Raw genomic sequence first — 14,519 nt, forward strand, 5'->3', positions numbered from 1 at the left:
GTTTTGGCACATATTTTCCTGTGTTGTATTGTGTCCTTTTGTCTTCTCCTTTCAAGTACTCGTTTACCTTGTCCCACTTTATAATTTTTATGTTGTTGCTTTTCCAGCCATCACCTTAAATGTTTTGTTTTGTCTTATCTTCTATATGGTCTGTTTTTATGAGATGAGATGAGATGAGATGAGATGAGATGAGATAGCCTTTATTTGTCAGTTGCAGGTCTTTTGCCCACAACCGAGATGACAGACCTTGCCGACCGTACATACAATACACAAACATCACATTGGGGAGACAGGTCAGGCTAGGTAGCGAGGAAAAAAACATCGAAATGTGTAACACAAAAGGATAATACAGGAATGCACAGATATCAACACAACATAGCACAATAAACACAGACAAGCAACATGGGAAAGTGTTCCAGTGTGTACATCTGATCTGGGATCGCTGCAATCTTCGACTGCGCCTCCAGCTGACCCGATGTCCACATCAGAGGGGAGGTAAGTGTTGGAGGTGGCGTTGGATCCGGGGTAGGGAGGGTGATGCGTCAGTGAGTGCTTATCAGTATCAGTATATGTATGTGTGTGCGTGTCCATAGTTCAGCTGAGACAGTGTCCTTCGCCCTGCCAGGCTAAGTAAACAGTCTTCCAGCCAACCCAGGTGGCCTTGCATGGAATGGGAAGGAACAGACTCAACACAGTCGTTATCAGGGAGTTTTTGTTCGGCTCCAGCCTTGAGCCCACAGCTGGCGCCAAAGGGGTAGCTGGATTGTGATGGTAATTTTTCTTTTGCAACAACTCGTGAGAATTTCAAAGCTGTTCTTTAACACTCCGACACTGGTCTCTCAATCTCCCGTTGGAAAACCGCGAGCTTCCCCATGATGGTATCAAACTTGCGTTCCGTGGTGTTGTCATTCTTTTGCTCAGAGAGCCGATTCTGAGAACTCACGACTGCAGTCAGCTGTTCCACGATGTAATCCAACTTAACAAAGGTGTTATTCTTAGCAGGCCTCTCCTTGATGTAATCCAATGTACACTCAGAGGTGTTATTCTGAGTATTCACGGCAGCTGTAAGAGTCTCCAAGGTCTTATCCATGCTGCTCTCAATGAGCCTGTTCTGAGAAGTTGCGCCTCGTCCCATCGTTTCAATCCCAGCAGGCAGCCTTGGGGGGGTTTGAACAGCCGGTTCCGCTTTCTTAATTCCAGTGTTGGGGAGTAACGGAATACATGTACCGCCGTTACGTATTTAAAATACAAAATATGAGTAACTGTATTCCGTTACAGTTACCGTTTAAAAAGGTGGTATTCAGAATACAGTTACTTTGTTGAAATAAATGGATTACACTGCGGTACTTTCCTGTTTCATATTGTCGCGGGTCAGGACTGTTTGGGTTTTGTTTGACAGCTACGTTCTTTTGTTCCAGGCGGCAGCGTTACGGTTGCCATGGTTACAGGGCGACGCTCTCTCTCTCTCTCTGCGACTGTGTGTTTCCTGGGTGAGAGAGCGCATTTCCTTGTTGTTGTTGTTGTGCTAAGCTAACAGGCAGAATGCTACAAGCATAGCTCTAAAGAATGTAGCATCATGGGCAGTGTAGTCCGTGTTGCAGGGAGAATGGACTGCCATACCCGCTATATGTCTGTGAGCGCGAGGAGGGAGAAAAAGGGGAGTGGAAAGGTACGAGTTGTCATCGAGCAAAAACTGGAGCTGGAAGCATGTAAATATAATAATAACCACTTCAGCCAAGAAGAGTGCCTGACGAGCCCAGTTGTAAGTAAGCTATTAAGACTCGACTGTACACCGTGTTCGTGTTTTCCTCCGAAAACAATAAGTTCCGTTGGAGCAGCCTTTCAACGCCTCTCTCTGTCTCTCGCAAGAAAAGTTGACCCACACAACAAAGTAAAGCTATTTTTCGGCTACGAGCCGACACGGACCCCGCCGTATTAGTCAGAGGTCCCTTTACTACAGTTCGGAGTCGCGGACCTTCAGTAATAGTAATAAATCACCCAGCAATAGTACATTCACGTTGTTGTAAAAAGCATGATAATATATTAAGTAATCCAAAGTATTCAGAATACGTTACTGTCATTGAGTAACGTAACGGAATACGTTACAGAATACATTTTGGGGCATGTATTCTGTATTCTGTAATGGAATACATTTTAAAAGTAACCTTCCCAACACTGCTTAATTCTCAGATAAGCCAGGGCCAAGCCAGCTCCGATCAGCAAAAACTCTGTTATCACGGTTCCGAATAGGTAGATATCTTCAGCGTCCTCGATCGACAGTCCCGCCAGGCACACGATCCTCCATGTCTGCCACCTGTCCATCGTGTATCCGGCAGGGAAAGTCCCTCCAGGGCACTCGGGCTCTCCCGAGCCCAGACTTCTCGTTGAGAAAAGGGTGTCAATAGCATTCAGAGACCAGTTGATCAAATCCATAATTCTCTTTAGGTTTTAGAAACAGACTGTGAGAGAGTGTTCCAGGGAAAGTAATACAAAAAACACAAGACTAGACAAGGACATAAAAACTAAGCAGGCAAGATAAGGGAGAGGAGAGGAGAAAAAGTGCGTCCGCCTCCTCCGAGAGCCAAAACACAGATTTTATCTTGTCTAATCTGTCTGTATAATATTATTATTACTATATCATTTCCAATCTTCATTAATAATGGATTGCATTTATATAGCGCTTTTCGAGACCCTCTAAGCACTTTATAATTCCACTATTCATTCACTCTCACGTTCACACACTGGTGGAGGCAAGCTACAGTTGTAGCCACAGCTGCCCTGGGGCAGACTGACAGAAGCAAGGCTGCCATATTGCGCCATCGGCCCCTCTGGCCATCACCAGTAGGCGGTAGGTGAAGTGTCTTGTCCAAGGACACAACGACCAAGACAGACAGAGCTGGGGATCAAACCGGCAACCTTCCGGTTACAAGATGAGCTTCCCAACCCCCTGAACCACGTTGCCCGAATTACTTATCTTGTCCTATTTTAACTGATCTTTTATTTTGTGTTGTTATCTCATTTCTATTCATACATGTGTATGAGCGTTCACCTTAGCTTTAACAATACCGCAGTGTAGTGTATGGTTCTCCTGTTCATAGAGTAGAGTGAACTCCAGAGATCCCAGAGTGGCTGTAAGAAACACACAGACATACACGTTGCAAAAAATAAAAGTAATAATACATTTGTCTTCAACAAATAAAGGTTTTAAATTTTGAGGAATAATCTTACTGGCATCATCTGAGTCATAGTCATTGTTGTCTTCCTCTGTTTGATCTGGTGGGGGTCTGGGAGGAGCAGGGTTGTTGGCAGGTGGGTTAACAGGTGGACCAACTCTGGAGACAGGCTTATGAGATGAAACAGAGCCAGAGATAACAGGTGGTCTTTTTTCCTCCACAGCTGGAGGGGGCAATGTTTCTTGTCTTTCCGCGTGATGGTTCTCCATACCTGCAGCAGGTACTTGAGATTTTATAAAATATAATCAGCAGTTAACACAATCTGAAGTGTCTTTTTATGTATCAGTGTTCATTTGGAACATTTAGAAATTAGCCTTGTAGTGCTGGGCTTATTCTTAGAAGGATCAGTGTGACTTTACCTGAGTTAGGGGTTGTGTGCTCTGTGTTTGCCTGAGGTGGTTTGGAGGCTGACACATGTCTCTCTGTCTTCATTACAGCGGCTGGATGGGAATGACCCTCATTACAACTGTCAGCTGTTGTTTTTGCTGTCTGTTCCCATTGTTCTGATCCAAAAGACTTGTGCTGCTGTGACCCTGCAATGCGCTCTGGGAGTCAAAGTAAGATTATCATCACTGTTAGAATAATGTTTCACTTCAATAGATGCATTACCGAATGGGACTGCCAGGTCCCCCTGGGACCACTAATATTTCATGGTGGAAAGTTACAACTCCAAAAGACAGAAAATAACCACAAAGAGACCAAAAAAACCCCAAAAATTAGTAAAGTGGTCACAAAGAACTTAAGTACCTCTACCTTTGACACATTGCACCATACTGCTTCAGCTCCTCATGTGGGTGGTGGGTGCAGGACCAACCAGAGCCAAGCTGGGCCCTGTGGGTTAGGGCCTAGTCACCAGCACTCTCCCCCAGGTCTGACTCCAGGAGACTCCCAGTAACCCCGATCCAAGCAAACTACCATTGCCATGCCATTGATATCTTCTGAATTGTACTTAGTTTGGCCCTCACCTCAGGTGAGCAATCAGGTTGCTTTGGGAAACCCAACCAGAGACAAATTGCTCTGGTATCATTAGGGATCAACCTCTACCACAATAAGGTGGCAATTTTTCCATTTTTTTTTTTGTCTGACAACACCTTCAAAAACAAGGAGATGCATCCCAAGATGTTTATACGCTAATTCAGCTTTTAAATAAAAATAAAATAAAAGAAGCATATCTCTGGCATAAGATCAAAAGACAACTCGTATTTAGCTCTTATGGTTTTTATCAGTTCTTAAGAGGCATATCTGAAAACCCATGCACAAATGTGAGAAACATTCACTTCCAAAAAAATACCGTATCCCTGATGTGATCCACTGTAGCCTGCTGGAGTAGAGCAGTTTTCTGTGCTCGACTGTCCAGGTCTGGACAGAGGAAGGGGGGCAGGCAGACCCAGTTGCTCTCTTCCTTTAAAGAACCAAGCTCCTGAACGCTTCTGTACCTGCAGTAACACAAAGATTTGCATCACTGGAATATTTTCCAAGAATGGAAATGGCTCACACAATTCAAACATGTGTAACATGTGTTACAGGGACAGTGCTTTGGCAGATATTGTATAGACATACTGTGTTTTTAAGCATAGCTGAAGTCAGTTTCTAGTGGCCATAATTTTAACTCCAATTTATTTGTTTAATTTGAATTCTTTTATTTGATGCAAAAACATGACCTCTTTGTATCTGCAGTATTACTGAGTACTTATTCTGTATGAATGATAGGAATGAGCATTTGTTTAAAGAGTTTGGGCTCCCCAGGGCAGCGACCTCAGCAAGCACAACATCATCATAAAAACAGAATTGTGTAACAGTATTATCGTGACAAAAGACTAATGGCAGACTAATGTGGCACAACATGGAATCTGTTCTTCATCATTCCTTTTCCTTCACCTCTATCTGTTCATTGCAGATCTGGCACAGCCACACAGGGCATGTCCTGCTGTTGCTTGAAATTCCACACTTGGTACACATATGCTGCGGGAAAGGAAAAATAGACATTAAGACATACTCGTGCACAGAGTTGCAGTGTCACACAGATTTAGTCTTCAACAGCAGGTGCGCATAAAACATAGGTGTCAAACTCTGGCCCTAATTACATTTGGCCCGCGAAGCCATACCAAATTACTATTAGAGCTGGCCTACTGGTATTATACAGCTAATATACAGGGAGTGCAGAATTATTAGGCAAATGAGTATTTTGTCCACATCATCCTCTTCATGCATGTTGTCTTACTCCAAGCTGTATAGGCTCGAAAGCCTACTACCAATTAAGCATATTAGGTGATGTGCATCTCTGTAATGAGAAGGGGTGTGGTCTAATGACATCAACACCCTATATCAGGTGTGCATAATTATTAGGCAACTTCCTTTCCTTTGGCAAAATGGGTCAAAAGAAGGACTTGACAGGCTCAGAAAAGTCAAAAATAGTGAGATATCTTGCAGAGGAATGCAGCAGTCTCAAAATTGCAAAGCTTCTGAAGCGTGATCATCGAACAATCAAGCGTTTCATTCAAAATAGTCAACAGGGTCGCAAGAAGCGTGTGGAAAAACCAAGGCGCAAAATAACTGCCCATGAACTGAGAAAAGTCGAGCGTGCAGCTGCCAAGATGCCACTTGCCACCAGTTTGGCCATATTTCAGAGCTGCAACATCACTGGAGAGCCCAAAAGCACAAGGTGTGCAATACTCAGAGACATGGCCAAGGTAAGAAAGGCTGAAAGACGACCACCACTGAACAAGACACACAAGCTGAAACGTCAAGACTGGGCCAAGAAATATCTCAAGACTGGTTTTTCTAAGGTTTTATGGACTGATGAAATGAGAGTGAGTCTTGATGGGCCAGATGGATGGGCCCGTGGCTGGATTGGTAAAGGGCAGAGAGCTCCAGTCCGACTCAGACGCCAGCAAGGTAGAGGTGGAGTACTGGTTTGGGCTGGTATCATCAAAGATGAGCTTGTGGGGCCTTTTCGGGTTGAGGATGGAGTCAAGCTCAACTCCCAGTCCTACTGCCAGTTTCTGGAAGACACCTTCTTCAAGCAGTGGTACAGGAAGAAGTCTGCATCCTTCAAGAAAAACATGATTTTCATGCAGGACAATGCTCCATCACACGCGTCCAAGTACTCCACAGCGTGGCTGGCAAGAAAGGGTATAAAAGAAGAAAAACTAATGACATGGCCACCTTGTTCACCTGATCTGAGAACCTGTGGTCCATCATCAAATGTGAGATTTACGAGGAGGGAAAACAGTACACCTCTCTGAACAGTGTCTGGGAGGCTGTGGTTGCTGCTGCATGCAATGTTGATGGTGAACAGATCAAAACACTGACAGAATCCATGGATGGCAGGCTTTTGAGTGTCCTTGCAAAGAAAGGTGGCTATATTGGTCGCTGATTTGTTTTTGTTTTGTTTTTGAATGTCAGAAATGTATATTTGTGAATGTGGAGATGTTATATTGGTTTCACTGTATGTCTGTGAAGGTTCTCAGTCATCCAGGTCATCGTAGTCAAAGGAGCTTGCAAAGAAAAGCGTCTGGACTTCTTTAAGTTGCTTGAAGACGTTTCACCTCTCATCCGAGAAGCTTCTTCAGTTCTAAGGTCAAATGGTGGAGAGTCCCAGATATAAACCTAGTGGGAGTAACCCCCCACAGAGGGACAAAAGGACCCCCTGATGATCCTCTAATCGCCTGAGCCAAGGTGGGAAAGTGGGCGTGGGTCCCAATCAGCCAGAGTTTCGGGTGTGTTCATTGTGAAACCTGGCCCCACCTTATCATGCGAATTCCTGAGGTCAGATGGCCCAGGATGTGAGTGGGCGTTAAGGCGTCTGGGAAGGGATCTCAAAACTGGATTATAGATGGCAGAGAGTTGGTGTCGTAAACCCCCGCCTCTGTTCAAAGATGGTCGCTCACAGTGGACATAGATGGCTTCTTTCACTCCTCTTTCAAATCATCTGTCCTCTCTGTCCAAAATGTGAACATTGGCATCCTCGAAAGAGTGTCCTTTATCCTTAAGATGCAGATGGACTGCTGAGTCTTGTCCTGTGGACAAGTGGACAATCCAGTTTTGAGATCCCTTCCCAGACGCCTTAACGCCCACTCACATCCTGGGCCATCTGACCTCAGGAATTCGCATGATAAGGTGGGGCCAGGTTTCACAATGAACACACCCGAAACTCTGGCTGATTGGGACCCACGCCCAGTTTCCCACCTTGGCCGATGGCAGCTGAGAATGTCCCAGTTCTCACCGGACATGTCACCCATTGAGCATGTTCGGGATGTGCTTGACCGGCGTATACGACAGCGTGTACCAGTTCCCACGAATATCCAACAACCTCGCACAGCCATTGAAGTGGAGTGGACCAACATTCCACAGGCCACAATTGACAATCTGATAGACTCCATGCGACGATGTGTTGCACTGCATGAGGCAAATGGTGGTCACACCAGATACTGACCGGTTCTGGGTCCCCAGACCCCCAATAGCGCAAAAAACTGCACATTCCAGGGTGGCCTTTTGTTGTGGGCAGTCTGAGGTACACCTGTGCACTACTCATGATGTCAGATCAGCATCCTGATGTGGCACACCTGTGAGGTGGGATGGATTATCTCAATATGGCAGATGTGCCCACTACCACACATTTGGACTGATTTGTGACCACTGTTTGGGAGGGATGGTTATATTGTGTATCTGGAATGAATTTTAGGTCTCTACGTCCATCCCATGGGGAATGGGAGCAGTAACAAAGGTGTTGCGTTTATATTTTTGTTGAGTGTATAAGACCCTGAAATGCACCACGTATGTCCAGATTTGTTTGCACATGGCCCAGCAGTTTTAAGAGCTGTTGAACAATATAGAAAACACCGTAAACAGCCAATGTGTCAGCTGTAAGAGAACATAGGAAAAATGTACAGAAAGTATTAAAATAATATCCCCTGTGATATCTGATTCTATTTGACATTATTGGATCATGTGAACTGATGCATCAGTTTGTAAGCTTTCCAACTGAGTCGTGTCACAGTGCTGGGATTTTTGATTTTTACTTAATGTTTATTTGATTAATTGTGCTTTTACATTTCTGCTCTAGGCACAGCTGTTTTGCAGGATGGGTCATTTATATGGATACAGCGTAATAACATGGGAATGGTTGGTGATATTAAAGTCCTGTTTGTGGCACATTAGTATATGTGAGGGGGCAAACTCCTCAAGATGGGTGGTGACCACGGTGGCCATTTAGAAGTCGGCCATCTTGGATACAACTTTTGTTTTTTCAATATGAAGAGGGCCATGTGACACATCAAACTTATTGGTAATGTCACAAGAAAAACAATGGTGTGCTTGGTTTCAACGTAACTTTATTCTTTCATGAGTTATTTACAAGTTTCTGACCACTTATAAAATGAGTTCAATGTGCTGCCCATTGTGTTGGATTGTCAATGCAACCCTCTTCTCCCACTCTTCACACACTGATAGCAACACCGCAGGAGAAATGCCAGCACAGGCATCCAGTATCCATAGTTTCAGGTGCTGCACATCTTGTATCTTCACACCATAGACAATTGCCTTCAGATGACCCCAAAGATAAAAGTCTAAGGGGGTCAGATCGGGAGACCTTGGGGGCCATTCAACCAGCCCACGATGACCAATCCACTTTCCAGGAAACTGTTCATCTAGGAATACTTGGACCTGGCACCCATAATGTGGTGGTGCACCATCTTGCTGGAAAAACTCAGGGAACGTGCCAGCTTCAGTGCATAAAGAGGTAAACACATAATCATGTAGCAATTTCAAATATCCAGTGGCCTTGAGGTTTCCATTGACGAAGAATGGACCCACTATCGTTGTACCCCATATACCACACCAAACCATCACTTTTGTTGTTCCAACAGTCTTGGAGGGATCCATCCAATGTGGGTTAGTGTCAGACCAATAGCGGTGGTTTTGTTTGTTAACTTAACCATTCACATAAAAGTTTGCCTCATCACTGAACAAAATCTTCTGCGTGAACTGAGGGTCCTGTTCCAATTTTTGTTTTGCCCATTCTGCAAATTCTGTGCGCCGATCTGGGTCATCCTCGTTGAGATGCTGCAGTAGCTGGAGTTTGTAAGGGTGCCATTTGTGAGTAGCTAATATCCGCCGAAGGGATGTTCGACTAATGCCACTCTCCAGTGACGTGCAGCGAGTGCTACGCTGTGGGCTCTTGCTGAATGAAGCTAATAAAAATAATAATGGATTGGATTTATATAGCGCTATTCAAGGCACCCAAAGCGCTTTACAATACCACTATTCATTCACTCTCACATTCATACACTGGTGGAGGCAAGCTACAGTTGTAGCCACAGCTGCCCTGGGGCAGACTGACAGAAGCGAGGCTGCCATATCGCGCCATCGGCCCCTCTGGCCAACACCAGTAGGCAAGTAGGGTAAAGTGTCTTGCCCAAGGACACAATGACCAGGAGAGAGAGCCCAGGGATCAAACCGGCAACCTTCCGGTTACAGATGCGATTCCCAACCCCCTGGGCCATGGTCGCCCCACAAGCTAGGACAGCCACTGATGTTTCTTCATTAGTGACAGTTTTCTTGCGTCCACATTTTGGCAAATCCAACACTGAACCAGTTTCACAAAACTTAGCAAGCAGTTTGCTAACTGTAGCATGGGAGATGGGTGGTCTCGTACGGTGTCTTGCATTGAAATCTGCTGCAATGACCCGGTTACTGCGTTCACCAGATATCAACACAATTTCGATCCGCTCCTCACGTGTTAACCTCTTTGACATGTCAATGGCTGTGAACACAGAGAAACTTTTAAATAACTCATGAAAGAATAAAGTTACTTTTAAACAAAGCACACCATTGTTTTTCTTGTGACATTACCAATATGTTTGATGTGTCACATGGCCCTCTTCATATTGAAAAAACAAAAGTTGTATCCAAGATGGCCGACTTCTAAATGGCCACCATGGTCACCACCCATCTTGAGGAGTTTGCCCCCTCACATATACTAATGTGCCGCAAACAGGACTTTAATATCACCAACCATTCCCATTTTATCCATATAAATGGCCCACCCTGTACTTTGGTAAATGCTTTTCCTTATGTGTATTTTGTTGTTTTCCTTTCTGTCTTTTCCTTTCTGTCTTTGTCCAATCCCCTCCTGTGAGTCCGTAATTGTTTCCACCTATATATCTCATTTTCCACTCAGCCTTGAGTGTGAAGACATGAGTTTCCCTCTATACTTGCACTCCCAGGTTTCCATCTCTGCCTTTTTCAGTTTAAGGACTTTGTATCCTGTCAGTATTTTGCAGCACATTTTGCTCACATCCTTTGTGAGTTTGTTAAATTAATTTTGTGCTGCATTTGGGTCCTCTTTTGAACTCTTAGGCCCAATGTCCACTGTCACAAATTTACAGACATTGAGTCATGTTTCCATTAAAACCCTGGAGGATTCAGGACTGTCCCACTGTCAAATCATCAAGTGCATGAGGGCTCCCTGCAGTGTTGGCAATATGGGTGGGGCTTGGGGGACCGGGCTGTCCAAAAAGGTCGTTCTGCACCCTCAGCTAAATTCTACTGACACACTTTTACAGACATAAGTAAAAATTGTTCATATATTTTGGTAAAGAAAGAGTTGAATGAGCAGATCAATAGTGAGTCATTTCAGTAACAACCAAGCTTAGGTCAGAGATGCAGTATTAGAAGCTTAGTGCAGCTGCAGCGACAGTAAACTAGTACAACGAAGTCACTGACCCCACCAGGGTGTCAGCTTTTATGTTTTTCGGTGTGATTTCTAGCATGACCTCACTTAAAAATGTGCGCAAGTGCATTGAGGACCTGTCCTAGTGTAATGACTTCATCATTCCAGTGGTGCACTTTGACAAATTTCTCTGCACTTTTGTATTTCTGCCAACATTTCTATATGGGGGCACCACATGCCTGTTTATTCTTTATCCTTCAATTTGTTTTGCCTCTTTAGCCCATAAAGGTGGTCCAACGTTTAGTTTGCAATACTGTTTTAAGTAAAAATGTAACTGGTTTCCTATTGTTTATAAATGTAAGCAAACATGACATATGAGTGCAGACTCAGATGTACAAGTAGCATGTACACCTCTGTCTGTTTATTTCTTATATGACAAAGTAAAGTGACAGAAAAGCCAGCAAACCAACATGCCCCTCGACTTTGCCAAAGGAAATTACCGACAATGCATTGCACTAAATATGAGGTTTGAAATGCACATAGGAGGGGCAACCAACCTGAAAGTTGCAAGAAAACAGAAATGTATCTGACACTACAAGTATGTAGCAGATAATAAAGTGATTTAGCTTGCCAAATAATTTCAACTCTAAATATGATCCATGATACTAACTTATTGCCAATGTTAAACAGTGTTGTTTAACTGTCAGTTAAATCATTTTAAACCATAAAGCAAATATGTGTAACACTGCTACCTACAATAGCTTGAATTGTGGCTTTTAGCCAGTTAGCTGTAACTTAGCTGTGGTGCCTAATGTGTGTTTTTGGGAATGACTTTTTCATCATCTCTAAGTCAACTTCATTATACTCAAATATAAAGTAGAAACTGGTCTCCCGTTGTTACACAAGAAACATGACATACACTACATAAGTGCAAGGTGGTTGCGCTACTGCACGCAAATAGGAACAACACCTAAAGGCCATGGGATATCTTGTACTGTATATCATTAATCACAAAAAAGCACCAATGGTTTCCCATATATATATCATACAATATATATCATAAGAAAATTAGTATAGAACACAGGAAACAAGAATTCTGTTTAGGGGGTCCTGAATAAGCTTTATTTTCGTTTTTCATCTTTTTGTGACGTGGCAGATGTCCAAATGGTTGGTTATCACTCATTTAATTAATGTTTAACATCAGATTGTATTTTAGTATACATGTTCAATTATACAATTGACCAGAACTTAATATTAAACCCTAATTGTTTTCTTTACATTTGTTTCAAACTGGTGTCGCCCTTTTGTGGCTTTATGGGTCATAGTGACTTACAGTAATCACCACCTGAACTCTTCAACAACTTAAATGAATCAAGAAATTGCACTGGTTACTAAAAATGTCACATAAATCTCTGGAATACCATTAGGTAGAAGGATGAAGTAGAGCAGAATGTTAAAGAAAAGGTAATGAACCTGAAAGTTGTGCTTAAGTATAGTATTTGAGTAAATGTTACTTTCCAAGCAGTGGTAAAGAAAATTCGAGTCCAGGCACAGTCCCTTCAACCCCTATGAACAAAAAAAAGTAACAAAATCCACCTACTTTTTTGCACTGCACACAGAGGACAGCTGTGACCCCCTGTGGTCCAAACGACGCACCACACAGCAGACAGTGCATCTCTCCATCACCACACGCTGTCTTCTTGATATTATCCAGACGACTGGAAAGACGCCTGAGAGCACATGCAAATTATTATCAGCACAGGGACACAAACTTGGCACAGGTTTGTCACCAAAAAGTTGTTCATCTCAGTGAGCATCTGTGCATGGTTGGTGATGTGATTCAGTGCAACAGAGACAACGGTTTTCCATCTCACTCAATCCTCTCTTGCTCGATGGCCTCCATCATAGCTGCCCGAGCTAGCACACTGTTGATGATCTCCTTCTCCTCATCTGTGAGCTCCTCCCCTGGGGTGCCGCCAGGCATGTTCATTGTCCACCTAATTCTGCTGAACCCAAAGCGCACACACACAAACACACAGAACAGACACAGAGTACAAGTGACAAGCAAAGTGAAAATAAGACTCAGACAAATGGCCAAAACATCCAAAAAGTGCCTAAGGAGTGCTAGACACTAACATCAAAGCACAGCTGGAAACATGTTGGACTTGAAATAATACTGAGCAGCTGCAGTTGTTTTCATACACAATAACACAAATTATGTCCAATTTTTATTTTGCATCTTGTGACCAAAACCCACATAAAATAAGCCTTTTAATTAAGAGTGATCTGTGATCTGAAATCCATTAAAGTTTAAATGGTTCACAGATTCAGTGACAAGCCAGTGGGGATCAGTCACTTTTCTTGCAGGTCATACTCTAAGCTTGCTTCACATGACCTGGTCATTTTTTAAACTAAAGCTACGGAGAAAAGGCCAACAGAATATGCTTAATAAATGTAGTTAATTAATTAATCAGTTAGAACATTTTGGGACTGTTTTATCATCACATTTAATCCTACAAGATAGGATTGAATATTTTTTTGTTTTATTCCTTGTTTATTTTTTCAACTGGGCCATGAGCTGCCAAAAAAGATCATTTCCCCCACTGCGGGTAAATAAACTCAGCAGACATACAGGGGCATTTCCAGGATTTCTTGTTAATGTTGTTGCTCAGTGAAGACCAAGAACAAAAAAGGGGGGATGACCAAATAAGATTATGTGACACAGCACCAGTCTTAACAATAACACATTACAAAATAACACATTATACCCATTACTGTCATTACAGTAATGTGTTACAAAGTAACATTACATCACATTTCTACAGTACTACAGTAATTTTTGTCGTTACTTGTGCTACAAGGGTCCCTCAGTTCTCTGCACCCTAGACTGAGAGCAAAAAAAAAGAACAAAAGATCAAACGTATTTCTTCCTGCACACTATAATCAGCTCTGTACCAGGATCAGGAGATATTATAGAATATCATCTTCCACCAATTTGGTCACAGAGTACATAAGTCCACTCAGTGCCAATGTGGAAGCTTCATATCAGTGTCGTCAAATTAAGACTAGCTGCAAACAAGAATCTTGCGGGTTTCTAAACATGTGTCTTTGGCATATGGCTGATAAGAACAATCTTAAAATTTCATTACAGAAAGTAAATATCTGGATTTTTAAACAGCTGTACTGAGACAAAGACAGACCAATAATTTAGTTTGTCACTCACAAGATGACTGTCTAAGAAATTTTACTGGCAAAAAAAGATGCCACTAGTGCAAATGCTGCTGGATGGTTGGAAAACCTCTGGCATATTCACTCGGAGAGCAGCAAAGATAATTTGGCCAATGAAAATCAAACTCATCAGTCTGTGAACTAAAGTGTTGGATTTTCCTGGGAAAGTGTCTATGGTGGTAATTTCAGTGACGGTGGGATTTTCTGGCGCAACCCACGCTTGCTCTGAAAAATGCATGTCTCTTAGATTTCTGACAGCAACAGTGTCAGTAATAATATCTTCACAAGATCGAGGCAGCAGCAGTTCTTGAAACCAGGCTGCACAGTTGGCCCTCCACAATTATAAGACCATGGGGCATAATGGGACATGGCTGGCTCCATCGGTG

The 14,519-nt window shown here is 43.1% G+C and overlaps 1 protein-coding gene and 1 long non-coding RNA gene across 4 annotated transcripts in view; one reads left to right on the plus strand and one right to left on the minus strand.

Moving 5' to 3' along the window:
• Positions 1-14,519, minus strand: part of rph3aa (rabphilin 3A homolog (mouse), a) — a 65,166-nt gene that overhangs the window by 11,135 nt on the left and 39,512 nt on the right. The window contains exons 2-8 of one of the 3 annotated variants that reach the window (XM_082538713.1): positions 12,780-12,908; positions 12,506-12,635; positions 5,112-5,195; positions 4,525-4,669; positions 3,593-3,778; positions 3,229-3,456; positions 3,050-3,129 (exon numbers count right to left, since the gene is read on the minus strand). In XM_082538713.1, the coding sequence (XP_082394839.1) occupies positions 3,050-3,129; positions 3,229-3,456; positions 3,593-3,778; positions 4,525-4,669; positions 5,112-5,195; positions 12,506-12,635; positions 12,780-12,908 (982 nt within the window). Of the gene's footprint in view, positions 1-3,049; positions 3,130-3,228; positions 3,457-3,592; positions 3,779-4,524; positions 4,670-5,111; positions 5,196-12,505; positions 12,636-12,779; positions 12,912-14,519 lie in introns of all 3 variants that reach the window. The other 2 variants (XM_082538714.1, XM_082538712.1) reach the window with 2 other exon arrangements.
• On the plus strand, positions 1,506-4,460 carry LOC309709838. Its single transcript, XR_014277617.1, has 3 exons — positions 1,506-1,762; positions 3,397-3,453; positions 3,671-4,460. It is a non-coding gene; the product is annotated as an uncharacterized lncRNA (long non-coding RNA).

This window comes from Aulonocara stuartgranti (genome assembly GCF_965226115.1).
Source record: "Aulonocara stuartgranti genome assembly, chromosome: 7".
NCBI lineage: Eukaryota > Metazoa > Chordata > Actinopteri > Cichliformes > Cichlidae > Aulonocara > Aulonocara stuartgranti.